The sequence below is a fragment of the Pectinophora gossypiella genome, chromosome 2, assembly GCF_024362695.1.
Source record: "Pectinophora gossypiella chromosome 2, ilPecGoss1.1, whole genome shotgun sequence".
Taxonomy (NCBI): Eukaryota; Metazoa; Arthropoda; class Insecta; order Lepidoptera; family Gelechiidae; genus Pectinophora; species Pectinophora gossypiella.
Window position 1 is genome coordinate 8180530 of NC_065405.1, and position 15749 is coordinate 8196278.

Here is a 15749-nt window from a genome sequence, read left to right on the forward strand (position 1 = left end):
AATTTCTCTCAAAAACTTGATAAACACCTTTCCAAATTCCCATGATTATCAGATACCTTCGGATTATGTAAGAAACATGTGGATATCGCTCGTCTATCCAACGATGTGGGTAATTAACCTCTCGTGTTTACTTGACTTATTGAACCGTACCGTATCATGTAATGTGTATTATATCACCGGGGCACCATTGGCCACAAATAGGTGCAATTGTAGGGCGTTCCAAAACCGGCTCAACGTGATACACTAATATTGCGGTCGTGACTCATCACACCGGTAAACAAATCAACCGATAATGTAGTCTGCAATGAGGCCTCGCCGGATGGAAAGTGGTCGCGTTTGTCATTTTTCACCAGTTTTTGAGGTCGACTATAATTCCGCGTACGAGTTTTAGTAAACAAAACCTGACACCGCACTCGTGCGTGTTGTAAGAAATTTATATTTAATTACTCTCGCTTTAAAAAAGTTAATCAACGTATTTCATGTCGTACATTACTGCATTGTTCTCTTGTTCCAGTATCAGAGCATACACCCACACATTGGTGTTGTGTTGCATGATGATATTACAAGTAAATCTTGGGTATTGTAAAGCGTGACATTGCTTACCGTTACTAACGATCGATTCACAGCGGGTAGGTATGCGATTTGCTGTATTAATAAGCATATCTGAGTAATTTCATTCTCACGATAAGATAAATGAATTAAAATATGCTTTTACGATGTATTTACGTAACTAAGCTTAATATGAATGTTTGCTAAACTATGATAATAAGTACCTACCTGTTTACTAAAGGGCTGGCAAGCGAGAATTTGTTAAAATAAAAAACAAATAAGTAGGTAAGTTATATTACGAAATAAGATTTTAACAAATAATAATGATGTTTTGAGCTGATGGATAAGACAATAGTTTCAAAGATCGGTTCAAATTAAAAAATGGAATTATGTAAGTTTGTTGAAAAAGAGAGCATAAAAGAGTTACTTACGCTGATTTCAACAAATTGATTCCTTCCCGCTAACCGCGATAGTTATTGTTATAATTGAAAGCCATTATTTACCCTTGATTACGACTAGAAAGTTTTGCTTTCTCGCCATGGCTGTAAGAATAATTTCAACTTCACGTTTATTTTGAAGACTCCACGCTCTGTTCGGGTATTTAACTGCCGTCACGCCAACATTAGTGCAGAAAGAAACTTCTTTTTGTCACTTGTCTGTGTCAAGAGGAAGACAAAACAGTTTTTGAACGCTTTCAACTGTGAAACCCAATGTATGAGATCTGTGAAGCGGCTGTTGCTCCAGTTTCCATGTTTGAGATCGATATCTCGCGGCTCGAACGATCGAATATGGGCCACCTTATCATATCCTATCTTGATACTCGTACTACACTGGATATCAAATACAAATACACTTTATTGCACCAAAACAACTATTACAAAGATACCTTTGTACCCTAAATTACCATATATTATTATTATTATTTGTTACCTAAAATAAGTAAATCTGAAATAATCTAGGTGTACGTAGGAAAACTCTAGCCTAGCGTTAAATATCTAATTCATAATCCATTTATTCGCAATAAAAATGGTATTACAGTTTGCAGTTGGTCAGCATTTAACATTTGGTCTACTTATTTAAATTATAACATGCAAATAGAAAATAAAATAAAATAAAATTGATAATTTAAATGTCAATCAGTAGGTACATTAATTGTGAAATAATAATAAAATGAATTACAATGTCATTATTCACATTACACATCTAATGCATTTAGGCCGTACAAAATTTCGAATTAGTAGAGGTAGATAAAGCAAATTTTAGGTAAAAATTCACACTATATTTACTTGAGTTTTAAAATATACGTAAGTTGCACTGATTTTAATGCAATAAACAAAGTGTCCAAGCCAACACCTTGTAGGCTTGAATACTTGTAAAAACAAACAGGGCGCGAAGTGTTTGCCGCCTGGTAGAGTTGTCTCCCGACGGCCGCGGTGAAGCATTACAGTACAGAGCACTCTCTAATACTTTGAAAGGATTGTACTATGCAGCTGTGGGGCTTCATTCTGCGCTGTATTGCGCCAACAAAGCCTTTACAATCATTGTCGCACTTTTTGTTAGCGTCAACCAAGCGTATTGTTACGAATTATCTGCATTTTCGCATATTGTATTCTATACTCAAATAGTGCACCATAAAGTAGATCTCATTTTCTTTAAAATAAAATTATAGCTTGCAGCAAAAAAAAGATTGATGTCGGTGTAATTCAACGCTTTCGCTTCTTACAAAGCATATAATAACAAAAGCATTAAATTGATTATTTGGATTCTAAGGGGGAAAATCGCGTTCACACCAAGCGCCATCTCGCTCATTGGTGGTAATTTTACAAATTACGTATCACTAGCGGCTGACCAAAAGTTAATGACGTGCTCGCTGCGAGAGAATAGCAGTCATTTCTACCTTGCCGCGCCATTATTTTAACACTTTCTGCCATTGTCCAACAATAATTTTCCCAATTTGCATATACAATAGTTTTAACCTTGGAAATGAAATCTTTGTTTGAAATAGGTATGCAACGCCAAGCTATGGAAACATAGCGACTAACATGCAATAAGCTACAACAGGAAATATTATGATACACAATGGAACGTGCCCGGGCCCTGAGAACTTTGGTGTAGTTTGCATACATTATTCATGGGAAAACATTGCCCTCTTAACGCTTGAGATTATACAAAGGATTTTTTCTTAAATTCTTGTACTTCTAATTAGCTTTCATAGATATTAATTAAAAGACTTGATCTAGATTTAGTCGGGTTTGAGAACATAATGTTATTGTTAACATACAGGAACAGAGTAACAATGGCATTAGGTGTGGTCGGACCACGTAACGAGACACTTGAGCGGTATCCATCTGATTTCCTATTTATTGAGTCACCAGTTCACATATCCGTGAATTTGATAACGAGGAAATGAATATTTCTTTGCAAATGCGTTTATAATATCGTTTTACAATCAGATGTGCTCTTTACATTAGGTACCTGTGTTATGAATAGGTCGTGTTTATTATTATTTTTGAATTAGCTATCTTTACGAGATTTCAAATTGTTAATCCTACTGTGCAATTAATAAAAGCAATTTCAGAAACCGCAAAGGTAGACGCAAACTTAAATGATGCAACACTAAATTTTCCTGTGAGAACCAACACTAACTCGGTTAGGTACGTAGTGTCAAATCGTTCACAAAGCAATGTGCTCAGAACAAAAACAAACAGTGAAAGTGTCTCTTCAGCGTCCGACGTCCGTCACAGCGACCGGCGACCGCCTCTTTTTGCATGAAACTATTTTAATGCTTCCATTACGCTACATTGTGTGGGCTAATTGTCGCTGACGTAGTTGATGGATTAGTTCAACGCCTCGCTGGGTGCGACCTCCACGTATTCAATCCATGCACGTTTTTTAACCCCTTCAGGGCAATGATTGATCATCAACTTCTATTATGTATATTCAGTTTCACTACTTTCTCTACCTGTTTAGGTATTGAAAAGTCAAGTGTTAATTCAACTATCGAAATCTGTAACTTTTTTGGTAGCGTAACTTTAATCATTTATGTACGTGACATTTATAGTATTTTTTCTGTGTAGTAATATAATAACTGTCGCAATTATTGCTACATTACTGTCAAGTCATCTTAGATTGGCTCAAATTAGTCAAATTACAGTACAATACAAATATTTGTCGATTCACCTTACCAAGTTGCGCCACGCGACAAGGTTGACACCAATTTGACACAGCACTTGTGTAAAAAAGTCAATAAAAGAACGTGGGTTACGACACTCAGGCCAATGTAACCAATATGTAACATTTGCATACTTCATACAGCCAACATACTCTGCTTTTTTAACATGCCTTATTTGCCAAGAAAACAGTTGGTGCCTTCCATCCAGCACCACTTTCCTAGCATCATCTGTATTCCCAAAGCTATAATTTTGTAATGATGCATTAATACTCGCATTAAACCATCATTACCAAATTATAGCTTTGGGACATCAACTTTCGCACGTTTTATGTGTGAATATGAAAGTTATCTTCAAGATCTGCCTCTAACGATCTAATAAAATTATTTCCCCCACATTTCGACAAAATAGTTACCTTAGTTAGTGAGGAGAGGTTGAAAGTATTTGAATTGCAATTAATGAATTTTATTATGACGCTGTGTACTTAAATATTGTAATAATTTATTTTGCTACGAATGGAACAGGCTTGAAATCCGCGCATTTGAATTATGTTTAATATCACTAGAAATGCTGTTTACGCTTTGCTTTGTTGTTTTTTAACCTAATAGATGACTCGTGTGATTATCTTTAGATTAGTATGATCACGCACATTTTCTATGAAAGTGGGAGGGTCCGCTTGACATCGGTTAGTATTTTATATGACAGGCTGACAGCATACAGCGTGGCATCCCGGGCGATATGCGCACGCGTGACTTGGACGTGCAGGCGCTGGCGCATACAACAACGGTACATTCGTTGTCAATTTGTTTATGAATTCCATTCCTTTCCTTTTCCGCTGCGAAGACCGCCGATGCTTGCCTATTAAGCATAGATGATGGACGTTATTATTATGCATGCATCACTAATATGACCGGATAACTGTTTATGCATAATAAATTGTTACCTTCACAGCCGCCTAATTTTAATAATACCAGTGTCAATAATATCACTAGTAATAGTACAATAGTGCTGGTGTTGAATGGCATACTGGGCATAACTGGGCACCCTCAGGCTGTTGTCTTAAAAGTTGTACCGGGTGAGAGCCTTCAGCGCTCCCCATTTGTCCGGCCAAGTAGTTAATGCCATCTGCGGCAAATCTACAATAAGTCACGTCAAAAAAAAGAATGGCCTACGTGGCACATTCCTCGCAATATTTGTATCCGCTTTAATGCAAACCTAAAATTTTAAGAAAGTGGTGATTTTCCCGATTAATAATGAAATAGAAATTAATAAAAACTTTCTTGAGTTACATTCAATAGCCCCGATTTTTACCGGACGTTTCAGCGGATTCACGTGCTAATTGCTATATTTTTTTCTTAGAAGCGGTTGTAATGATTGTGTTAATTAATACAAATCATTTGTATATCGTTCGTGATTGCGCGCGGTCGCGTTCTAACGCATCACCGAATTCAATAAAAGTACAGTACTCATTAGTTGGAGTTTTCTCACCAATTTGCTGTCAGCAGTTCCGATTTCACTATTCATACAACGCACGCACGGCATAGTATTTGGACGCATAGTCAACGAAAACGAAAAACTCTTGTTTAAAACAATCTAGCGTGGAATTTGTGAATGAAAACACTAATATTATGCTAAAACGAAGTGTGACATATAAAGCACCTCAAATTATTTGCATGCGATCATGACCTCACATCATATTTGAATAATCTACAATAAGTATACTTCGGAACCTCGTAAATAGATGTAGAATTTAATTGCCAAAGTTTCTTACAATATCTACTGATAAGATAATTATATCAACTCATATAAAAACGAAACAATTTTGAAATGTTTTGGAACTTACCAATATCAATCAGCACTGTACGTCATGAGCACTTTAGGACTCTGTCGCACTAACATATTTGGCATTTAGTGAGACCTACAGTTCAATTTGTCAAAAAAGTTAATATGACATGGTACCAAAGTGTATACATATTAATGCTCGTGACCGTACCTACTGAGGAATATTTAACATGCATCACCTCAATCATTTGTCATGCATCGCCGCATCCCCTGCTCTAGCTTCTTTGCCCCTTCATCGGTCATCTTTATGGTATGCAACATCCCATATAATATAATAGGCACCTATTTTTACCCGACTGCGGCGAAGCAAAAAGGGTCCGTTCTAACCTAACTTCTAAACCACCTGTTAGAATTTAACAAATTTAATGAGGTACCTATCTCTAGAATCGTCTTGATTATCCAATGGTTATAGACTATAGTGTCTGATTTTAGTTCTTAATCTTATATTTTTTCTACGTCGCGTAACACATTGTGGTTATTTTATGAGACGTAGAAAATAGGCTTATTTATAAAAATGTCATGTACGAGTGGTCATATCAATATTAACATGACGTATTTGGTTTCAGATGCTTGTGTCAAGGTAAGGCAAAGCCATGCGGAGCGACATGGCGTACCGTGGGCTGTCGCAGCACGTAGAGTTGGACCGTGCGGCGGACCCTCGCGACCGCTTCAATCTGCAGGAGCTCATCGGGGAAGGCACCTATGGCGAGGTCTACTGTGCTAGGGACAAGAAGACCGGCCGCAGAGTCGCTGTTAAGGTAACTTCATCTATCAAGTTCTGCTTTCCATATCCTACCTCGATCGAAAAAATAATAGAGAAGAGACAGTATATTTATTTATCAACTAGAGCTAAAGATTCGAACTGCTAAAGAACTTCGTCTTTCATGTGGTTTGTTTTATCAGCTCTGGTAGGCATGTTATTATTGAGCCACCTCTGACATGGTCTATTTAGCGACTGCGTATTAACGCTTCATACTTAAGGCTTAAGGCTTTTGGGTTTATTAGTGCTTCGTACTTACGGGAAATAATAGTAGGTAACAACGGCATAACGTGCCTTCCGAAGCACAGAATCATCAATAAGGTTTATCCTAAAATTACTCCGTAGAACGAAACGAAGTGTTACATTTCATTTAGGTATTCTATCACATTACAAGTGAAGGGATAAGTATAGCAGAACAAGGACACACATTTAAGTGCTATAAAATACAATGTAGTACGAAAATAATTGTAACATGGGACTACAGACTGCTAGTGCCAGCTAATTGAAATTGAAATCTAAGCTACATCGAAACTGAGCAGCAATCTCTGCGAGTCGTTTTATTACCAAGGTCGGAGAAATCCGACACACGAGAAATGTCGGTCACAGTACATATGGGCTTATGCCCTGTGTTAACTTTATTTAAATGTCTCACACGCAACATCGGGATTGTTAAAGTTGACATTTACTAAATAAATTATTAGTATTAACATTCTTTACATTTAATCGACTAACATTTAAAATATTATATATAAAGAAAGACGTATATAAAGCGAAAGTTGATGGTAGGGCTGGCAGAGGAAGACCTAGAAAGACGTACATAGACCAAATTGGAGATGTTCTTACAAAAGGTTTATTACGATCTACTCTGAACCGGCGCCGTGGGTGTATGAAATGATTGATGAATGTGGAGGAAGCAAGAGAAGTGTGTCAGGTTCAAAGCAAATGGAATTCCAGTGTCTTCTTGCCCCGGTGGGAAATAGGCGTGAGTTTATGTATGTACGTATGTATTATAAAGAAACCTGTTCATGGCTGTATTTGCGTCCGTCTGCTTATTCAAAATATGTACCGTTTAAAATTTCTCCTCTTACAAATGCAATGGCAATAAGTTCTGAATACCTATATTATAATTATTATAAACAGTAAATTATGTTAATAACTTGATAAGTAAGTAATTGGCGAGAACCTCCTCATGCATAATGTAATGTACTGTGTGCTGAATAACTTTATTACGAATAACTATATACACTCGTTGTAATTATGTGAGGTGAGTAAAGAATAGGCGGCCACTCGCATATTATGGAGGGTATTGTTGGAGTAGCGCTTGTAATTGATTGTGTAGATGATATCTTAAAACTTTGTATTGATGTCAAGGCCACTAAACAATACAGTAGCCTCTCATTTTACATCGCCTAGTGTCAATGTACACGCACAACGTAACATACATAATAGGTTGTTATATGAATATGATGTCATTACCTAATTAAAATAAATACTCCTATTGTTTCAGATTTTAGAGAATATAACAGAAAATATAGAGGAGATAGAAGAGGAATTTCTGGTCTTCCGAGACTTGTCCACTCATCCCAATATTCCTGAGTTTTTCGGCCTCTTCTTGAAACGAGGTTTAAGTGCCGATGATGATCAGATATGGTTCGTTATGGAGGTTAGTATTTAGAAAATGACAATGGGCACTTTTGTATGAAACTTGGTCCAAGAACCTCCACTGATGAGACTTATATGTAATGAAAGCTTATGCTTTCCCTATGATTCTGGCAAAGTTCTATCAGATTCTGTCCCGGGGTTCTTTTTTTACGGCCATGTTTGTCCTGGCTAAAAATCTGATAAAATACAGTGGGAGCTAAAATCGACTCAAGATTTGTTGCTGGATAACTAAGTCTACATAAATAATTATGTATCATATTGTATATAATTTTAAAGAGGATCTTTTCCAGAATCCGAAACATAAAAAAAAAACAAAAAAAAATCTTTTTGTAAGCGAATTATAGTCAATTTATATCTGCATCGCCATTGTTTCTCGGTAGCTAAGTTCAAGTTTCATGCCTTTTACCCCTTCCAAAAGTATCTTACCGATTTTTTTTATATTGCTTCCGGAATTTGATCTTATGATAATAACAAGAAAAATAAATAAACACCTCTCCGATAGAGACCGGCTAAGCTATTGCCTATTACAAGAAATCGTCATCATTAGCAAGTCATTACGGTATTGCATATAAGCTTATCAGCAACTTGGAACTTGGTCCAAGAACCTCCACTGGTGAGACTTGCATGTAATGATAGCTTATACTTGTCCTATGATTCTGGCAAAGTTCTATCAAACTCTGTCCTAGGGTTTTTTTACGGCCATGTTTGTCCTGAGTGTACAGTAGTGGACTGCAAAATCACCTCAGGATTTGTTGACGAAAAACTATTTAACTAAGTCTATATACATAATTATATATCATAATGTATATCAATTTTAAAGGGGAAGGTTATCAGAATCAGAAACACAAATAAAAAAAATGCATTATGTAAACGACTTTTAGCCAACTCACGTCCGTAGCACCATTTTTCTCAGCAGCTACGTACGAGTTTCGCGCCTTCCAACCTTTCCAAAGGAGCCCAAGCATTTTTTCCTTCTTCTGATATTGCATTCTTAACCTGACAAGTGACAACAAAGAAAAAAAAATAAGAAGAAATAAAATAGATACCATTCCGATAGAGGCCGCGTAAGCTATGGACCTATTGCAAGATAACGTACTTACTCAAAGGCTAGTCATTATAATCCAACAGACGTAACATGATTAGAATGCGGCGGGACGGAAATGTAGTACATCGCCTTATGCGAAAGAGACGAAATATGTGTCTCTTTAACACTAACAGTATACAGCTTAGTACGAGAGAAACAAGAAATAAGTCATTCTAATCAAGATGCAATACAATGACTCTATTGTATACAAAAGAAACACATTTATTAAACAAGTTCAGGCAATAACTGGTGCAAAAGGCGGCTTTATTGCCAAGGTAGCAATTACTACCAGGCAACCTTACGTTTACGATACGTTTGTTGTACCATTCGGCATTGTTTATAAGACAAGATATAAGCCTGGATTAATAAAACAAGATTGTGGTGAAAGAAAACATACTACATTTGCGTCCTCCCGCATTCCGTTATCATGTCCGCATCATGTTACGTCTGTTGGATTATAATGACTAGCCTTTGAGTACGTTATCTTGCAATAGGTCCATAGCTTACGCGGCCTCTATCGGAATGGTATCTATTTTATTTCTTGTTGTTGTCACTTGTCAGGTTAAGAATGCAATATCAGAAGAAGGAAAAAATGATTAGGCTTCTTTGGAAAGGTTGGAAGGCGCGAAACTCGTACGTAGCTGCTGAGAAAAATGGTGCTACGGACGTGAGTTGGCTAAAAGTCGTTTACATACTTAATGCATTTTTTTTATTTGTGTTTCTGATTCTGATAACCTTCCTCTTTAAAATTGATATACATTATGATATATAATTATGTATATAGACTTAGTTAAATAGTTTTTCGTCAACAAATCCTGAGGTGATTTTGCAGTCCACTACTGTACACTCAGGACAAACATGGCCGTAAAAAAACCCTAGGACAGAGTTTGATAGAACTTTGCCAGAATCATAGGACAAGTATAAGCTATCATTACATGCAAGTCTCACCAGTGGAGGTTCTTGGACCAAGTTCCAAGTTGCTGATAAGCTTATAATATGCAATACCGTACTAATGACTTGCTAATGATGACGATTTCTTGCAATAGGCAATAGCTTAGGCGGTCTCTATCGGAGAGGTGTCTATTTATTTTTATTGTTATTATCACTCAGATCAAATTCCGGAAGCAATATAAAAAAAATCGGTAAGATACTTTTGGAAGGGGTAAAAGGCATGAAACTTGAACTTAGCTACCGAGAAACAATGGCGCTGCAGATATAAATTGACTATAATTCGCTTACAAAAAGATTTTTTTTTTGTTTTTTTTATGTTTCGGATTCTGGAAAAGATCCTCTTTAAAATGATATACAATATGATACATAATTATTTATGTAGACTTAGTTATCCAGGAACAAATCTTGAGACGATTTTAGCTCCCACTGTATTTTATCACATTTTTAGCCAGGTTAAACATGGCCGTAAAAAAAGAACCCCGGGACAGAATCTGATAGAACTTTGCCAGATTCATAGAGAAAGCATAAGCTTTCATTACATATAAGTCTCATCAGTAGAGGTTCTTGGACCAGATTCGCCCATTCTCCTTTGTTTTTAATATTATACTTACCTAATTATTTATTCAATCAATCTTACAACTCACATTATTTTACTTATTTAATTTTTATATGAAGTGAGAAAATCTGAATACTATCGACATTTCAGCTTTGTACTGGTGGTTCGGTGACGGATTTGTGCGCGGGCATGCGCGCCCGAGGAACGAGTCTCACCGAGCCCCAACTTGCCTACGTATTGCGGGGAACAGTCCGGGCCTTGACCCACCTCCATGCTCACCGGTGTATGCATCGTGACGTCAAAGGACACAATATTCTACTTACAGAAGATGCTGAAGTCAAACTTGTAGATTTTGGAGTTTCTTCACACTTGGCTGCAACCGTTGCTAGGAGGAATACATCAGTTGGTACACCATACTGGATGGCTCCAGAGGTAAATACACGACAAAACATTATAAAATAACTGAAGTACTTACCTATCAAATCGTACTAAAATGTTTATTTCTTATAGGTCATAGCATGCGAGCAACAATTAGACCAGTCATACGATTGCAGATGCGACGTATGGTCAGTAGGTATTACAGCCATAGAATTAGCGGAAGGAGAACCGCCTCTCTCAGGCCTTCATCCAATGAGGGCCTTGTTTCAAATCCCACGGAACCCACCACCAAGTCTTTCACATCCAGAGGTGTTCTCGCCACATCTTGTAGATTTCATAGGAGAATGTCTGGTAAAAGATATGAACCAAAGGCCATTTGCAAGGGAGCTCTTGGAACACCCTTTACTACTAGCCGTTAGTAGTTTTGAGGATAAGGTATGTAACAAAATAATAATAAATATTTTTTGATGATGAATTTCAGAAAGTATTACAATGTTATTTTATTAATATGTTTAGATCCGAAAAGAGCTCCAAACAGAAATCAAAAGACAAAGGGCGGAAGGCCGAAGTTGTCGCGCTGCTGAAGCAACTACTAAAAGAGGGAAACTGAAATCTCACAGAAAGGTTCGTGCTGAAAAAATGTACACCGACGACCTAGCAACACTAGAGGTCTTAACCGAAGACGCAATCGTCGAACAACTACAAAAAAGATATACTCAAAATCAGATTTATACTTATATTGGAGATATTTTAGTTGCAGTAAATCCATTTACAGATATTGGAATTTATACCACTAAGGTAAGTACACGGCCACTACACGTACCAATTTGAGTCACTTACGTACAGCAAATTTAACAGAATTATCTTATGTTTTTAGACTCAACAAATTTACCAAGGTCGTTGCCGGTCGGATAATCCCCCTCATATCTATGCAGTGGCTGACGCAGCGCACCAAGCTCTCATGCATCAGAAAGTACATCAAGCCATAGTTATATCCGGGGAAAGCGGGGCCGGCAAAACTGAATCTGCTAACCTCTTATTAAAACAGCTAGTGTTTTTATCAAAGGTAAGCTAGTATGTAATAACACCAAATATGTAAGAACTCTGTAACTGTAATTTTGTTATGATATCCAACTATTTCACGTTTCGTCTTTGTTTTCCAGACGCAAAACAAACACTTAGAAGAAAGAATACTTCAAGTTAATCCGATTATGGAAGCTTTTGGTAACGCTCGAACAGGAATCAATGCCAACAGCTCTCGGTTTGGCAAATATTTGGATTTGTCTATGATGAGAGTTGGGCGTATATCGGGTGCTCGGATATCTGTTTACCTTCTCGAACAATCCAGGGTAGTTCATCAAGCTCTGTAAGTTTAATATGTTCTATGATCTATGATTTATTTGTTTGCATTTTTGATATGAACGACATTATTTTTTTATTCCAGAGGCGAAAGTAATTTTCATGTCTTCTATTATTTGTACGATGGTTTGGAGAGCGAAGGTCGTTGGAGGAAGTTTTACTTTGACGAACAGCTTAAATCCAGACATCGCTATTTGCAGCCCCTCTCAGTTGCACATCGGGAACACAATGTGCATCGTTGGAGACAACTCAATCAAGCTTTTAAAGTAAGTGTTTTCTGACATCGTCATCAAAATCAACTTGTTATTTATCAATATATTTTTGGTTACAAATGGTGAATATTATAAATTCCGCACTTTTCGAATTACAGGTGGTTGGATTCCAAGACGAAGAAGTACAAATAATATACAAGATGCTTGCAGCTATACTACATCTCGGTGATATAGAATTCGGAGAGGCGGCGGGTGAAAATAATGCCGATAATCGAGCGTCTATTATTGATACAGCGCCTTTACACAGAGGTAAGTAAGCTATTCTTTAAAATTTCGATACTTAGTAAATACGACAACAACAGACATCACTCAATTATTGTTTTTTTTATAGCATCCTGTCTGCTTGGAGTGGAGACCTCTGATCTTCGTGAATGCCTGACAAGCAGCAGTGTTGTTGCTAGAGGTGAAACAATTGCTCGATACAGCTCCCCTACAGAAGCAGCAGTGGCAAGAGATGCGACTGCCCGTGGCCTCTATGCTAGAGCCTTTGACCGAATCGTGGAAAGAATCAACGCCTTATTGTGCCAAAATAGACCACAGAAGTAGGTTATAATTTCAGCATTATTTCTTATTCTTTTACTAATATATTTAGTACTTACTCATTTCTTTTAATCTTACCTTGTATCTATTTCCCAGTAACGAACAATTGTCAATTGGAATCCTGGATATTTTCGGTTTTGAAAACTTCTCAAGAAATTCATTCGAACAACTCTGCATCAACATTGCAAACGAACAAATTCAGTATTACTTCAACCAACACATATTTACGTGGGAGCAACAAGAATACATGGCAGAAGGAGTGCCGGTAGACCTCGTGGAGTTTTCCGATAACAGGCCGGTGTTAGACATGCTGCTGTCGAGGCCGATGGGTTTGCTGGCATTACTCGATGAAGAGAGCCGTTTTCCACGAGCCACCGACAGAACCCTAATTGGTAAATGTTGTAATAGTTAATTAATGGTAATTAATAATCCTTTTGCAAAACCCATATTTACGTGCATTTTATTGCATACCAAATTTTATCAGCACTAGCTTTTATCTGAAATAATTAGCTTGCCTAATTAGTACATGAAATGTAATTTGTAATCTGAAATTTTTGTTGCAGAGAAGTTTCATAACAACATAAAGAGCAAATATTACGTCCGGCCAAAATCTGATGCAATTTGTTTTGCGATTCATCACTTTGCCGGTCGAGTGGTGTATCAAGCGGATGGTTTCTTAGAAAAAAATCGCAATTTCTTACCGCCTGAAGTTGTACAGTTAATGAGGCAGAGTCAGTATGATATCATCAGATTTTTATTCCAATGTCCGATCACTAAAACTGGCAACTTATATTCACCTTTGCAAGGGGATATGGATTCGAGGAGTTTGGAAAGTCCTTTAGCTGGAGATACGCGGGTAATTACTTTGTGCAAGTTTGATAGCGACGCAATTTAACGGAGAACACTTGCTAACGCTTTCATTAATCTTGTAGGAACGTTTCAACAGTCGGGGCTTGGCTTCTCAATCTAGAGCTCAACAAACTGTGTCCACGTATTTTCGGTACTCTCTCATGGAGTTGCTTCAGAAAATGGTCAGCGGAACTCCTCAATTTGTGAGATGTTTAAAACCAAACGATTCACGGTCTCCCAAACATTTCGACTCTGCAAAAATTTTAAAGCAGCTTCGATATACGGGAGTCCTAGAAACAATAAGGATCAGACAAAATGGATTTTCCCACCGTCTAACGTTTGAAGACTTTTTGAAAAGGTATGTCACACAAAGTGGAGGTCACGCACGACAGACGTTAACGACTTAAATAACATTTCATTTATATTACGCATGTTTTATATTGGCAGATATGGTTTCCTGGCCTTCAGTTATGATGAAGAAGTGAAACCCAATCGGGACACAAGTCGTCTTCTTCTTTTGCGACTGAAAATGGATGGGTGGGCGCTTGGCAAATCCAAGGTTTTCCTCAAGTATTATCACGTCGAAGTACTAGCCAGGATTTATGAGGAACAGGTGAGCTGTAATAAAAAAAATATCACAAAGACTTGCCGTCATTATGAATATAAATACAAATATACTTTATTGCACATTGTTATGTGCAATAAAGTATATTTGTATTTACTATACTTAACTTATTTACAAAATAAGTTTTACACACATGGACGAAAGATACAGTACAATCTGGCATAAACCTATATGTCTAGATTCATATTTGTAGGTACCACAGTACCAAAGCTGTAAATAACTTGTACCATCAACAACTTATTTCGTATTTATATTATGCAATTACGGGGTACGTTACTTTATGAAGCAATCCTAGCAAAAGTACTAAGCACAGTAGCCACCGCTTATAAATTGGCAAGTAGACAAGAAATGCAACACGACGAAAATTTAACATTACAATTTGCTTTTGAATTGCAGATAAGAAAAGTGGTGCTAGTCCAAGCGAGCGTGCGCGGCTGGTTGGCTCGTCGTCACTTCCAGCGACTGAAGGCTCAAATGGCCATCTCGGTGCTTACTCTTCAGAAACACGTGCGCGGTTGGCTCACCAGGAAACGCCTCCAAGAGCGACAGCGGCAATTGGCGCGCGAGTTCCAGAGAGAGCAGATGGAACAAGATAGCAGGAAACATCATAAGCCAGGTAAAGATTTTCTTGAGGTATCTACTCATGCCAATTTTCTCTCTATTGAAGTGAGTAGGTAACGATCAAAAATGTTAGTCGTTTTGGTATCTAAGTCTTATATAATGTATATGTTCAATAGAGGATTATCATTTAGATGAATTCTACAATATAGACTAATTAAAGCAGCAAAAATACAATTCTCCCTTTTACGATTATTTTATAACTGTATATGTGTCGGGGATACTGGGCGAAATCATAACGTTCATACAAAGTAAGAAACCCTAATTAGCAGATGTCATGAAAATGCGGTCCTATTACTTAAACTTAATATTTTACTGTGCAATTTGCAATTTTTGTAACGGTGCAAAAAAAATGTAGGGTGCTAAAAGGTTTATAAGTACTTAACTCAATAAGAAATAACTTGCGGTGAGAAATACATTCGCTGCGTCACTTATTATGTTTTGAGACAGTTCTGAAATAAAGCACTTTGAAGTTTGGTATTTACTCAATTCGTGGCTTTGCAGGCTACGTTCCTGTTCATATTTAACGTGATA

The 15749-nt window shown here is 37.2% G+C and overlaps 1 protein-coding gene across 2 annotated transcripts in view; it reads left to right on the forward strand.

Moving 5' to 3' along the window:
* The window catches only part of LOC126374506 (myosin-IIIb-like), a 38238-nt gene that overhangs the window by 15717 nt on the left and 6772 nt on the right, over nt 1-15749 (forward strand). For both annotated transcript variants that reach the window (XM_050021185.1, XM_050021190.1), the window contains exons 2-16: nt 6128-6319; nt 7829-7984; nt 10725-11006; nt 11085-11387; nt 11469-11750; nt 11830-12018; nt 12116-12318; nt 12397-12577; nt 12682-12832; nt 12915-13125; nt 13220-13515; nt 13687-13979; nt 14056-14330; nt 14420-14585; nt 14994-15213. In XM_050021185.1, coding sequence (XP_049877142.1) covers nt 6155-6319; nt 7829-7984; nt 10725-11006; nt 11085-11387; nt 11469-11750; nt 11830-12018; nt 12116-12318; nt 12397-12577; nt 12682-12832; nt 12915-13125; nt 13220-13515; nt 13687-13979; nt 14056-14330; nt 14420-14585; nt 14994-15213 — 3373 coding nt within the window. In that variant the 5' untranslated portion in view covers nt 6128-6154. The remainder of the gene's footprint in view (nt 1-6127; nt 6320-7828; nt 7985-10724; nt 11007-11084; nt 11388-11468; nt 11751-11829; nt 12019-12115; nt 12319-12396; nt 12578-12681; nt 12833-12914; nt 13126-13219; nt 13516-13686; nt 13980-14055; nt 14331-14419; nt 14586-14993; nt 15214-15749) is intronic.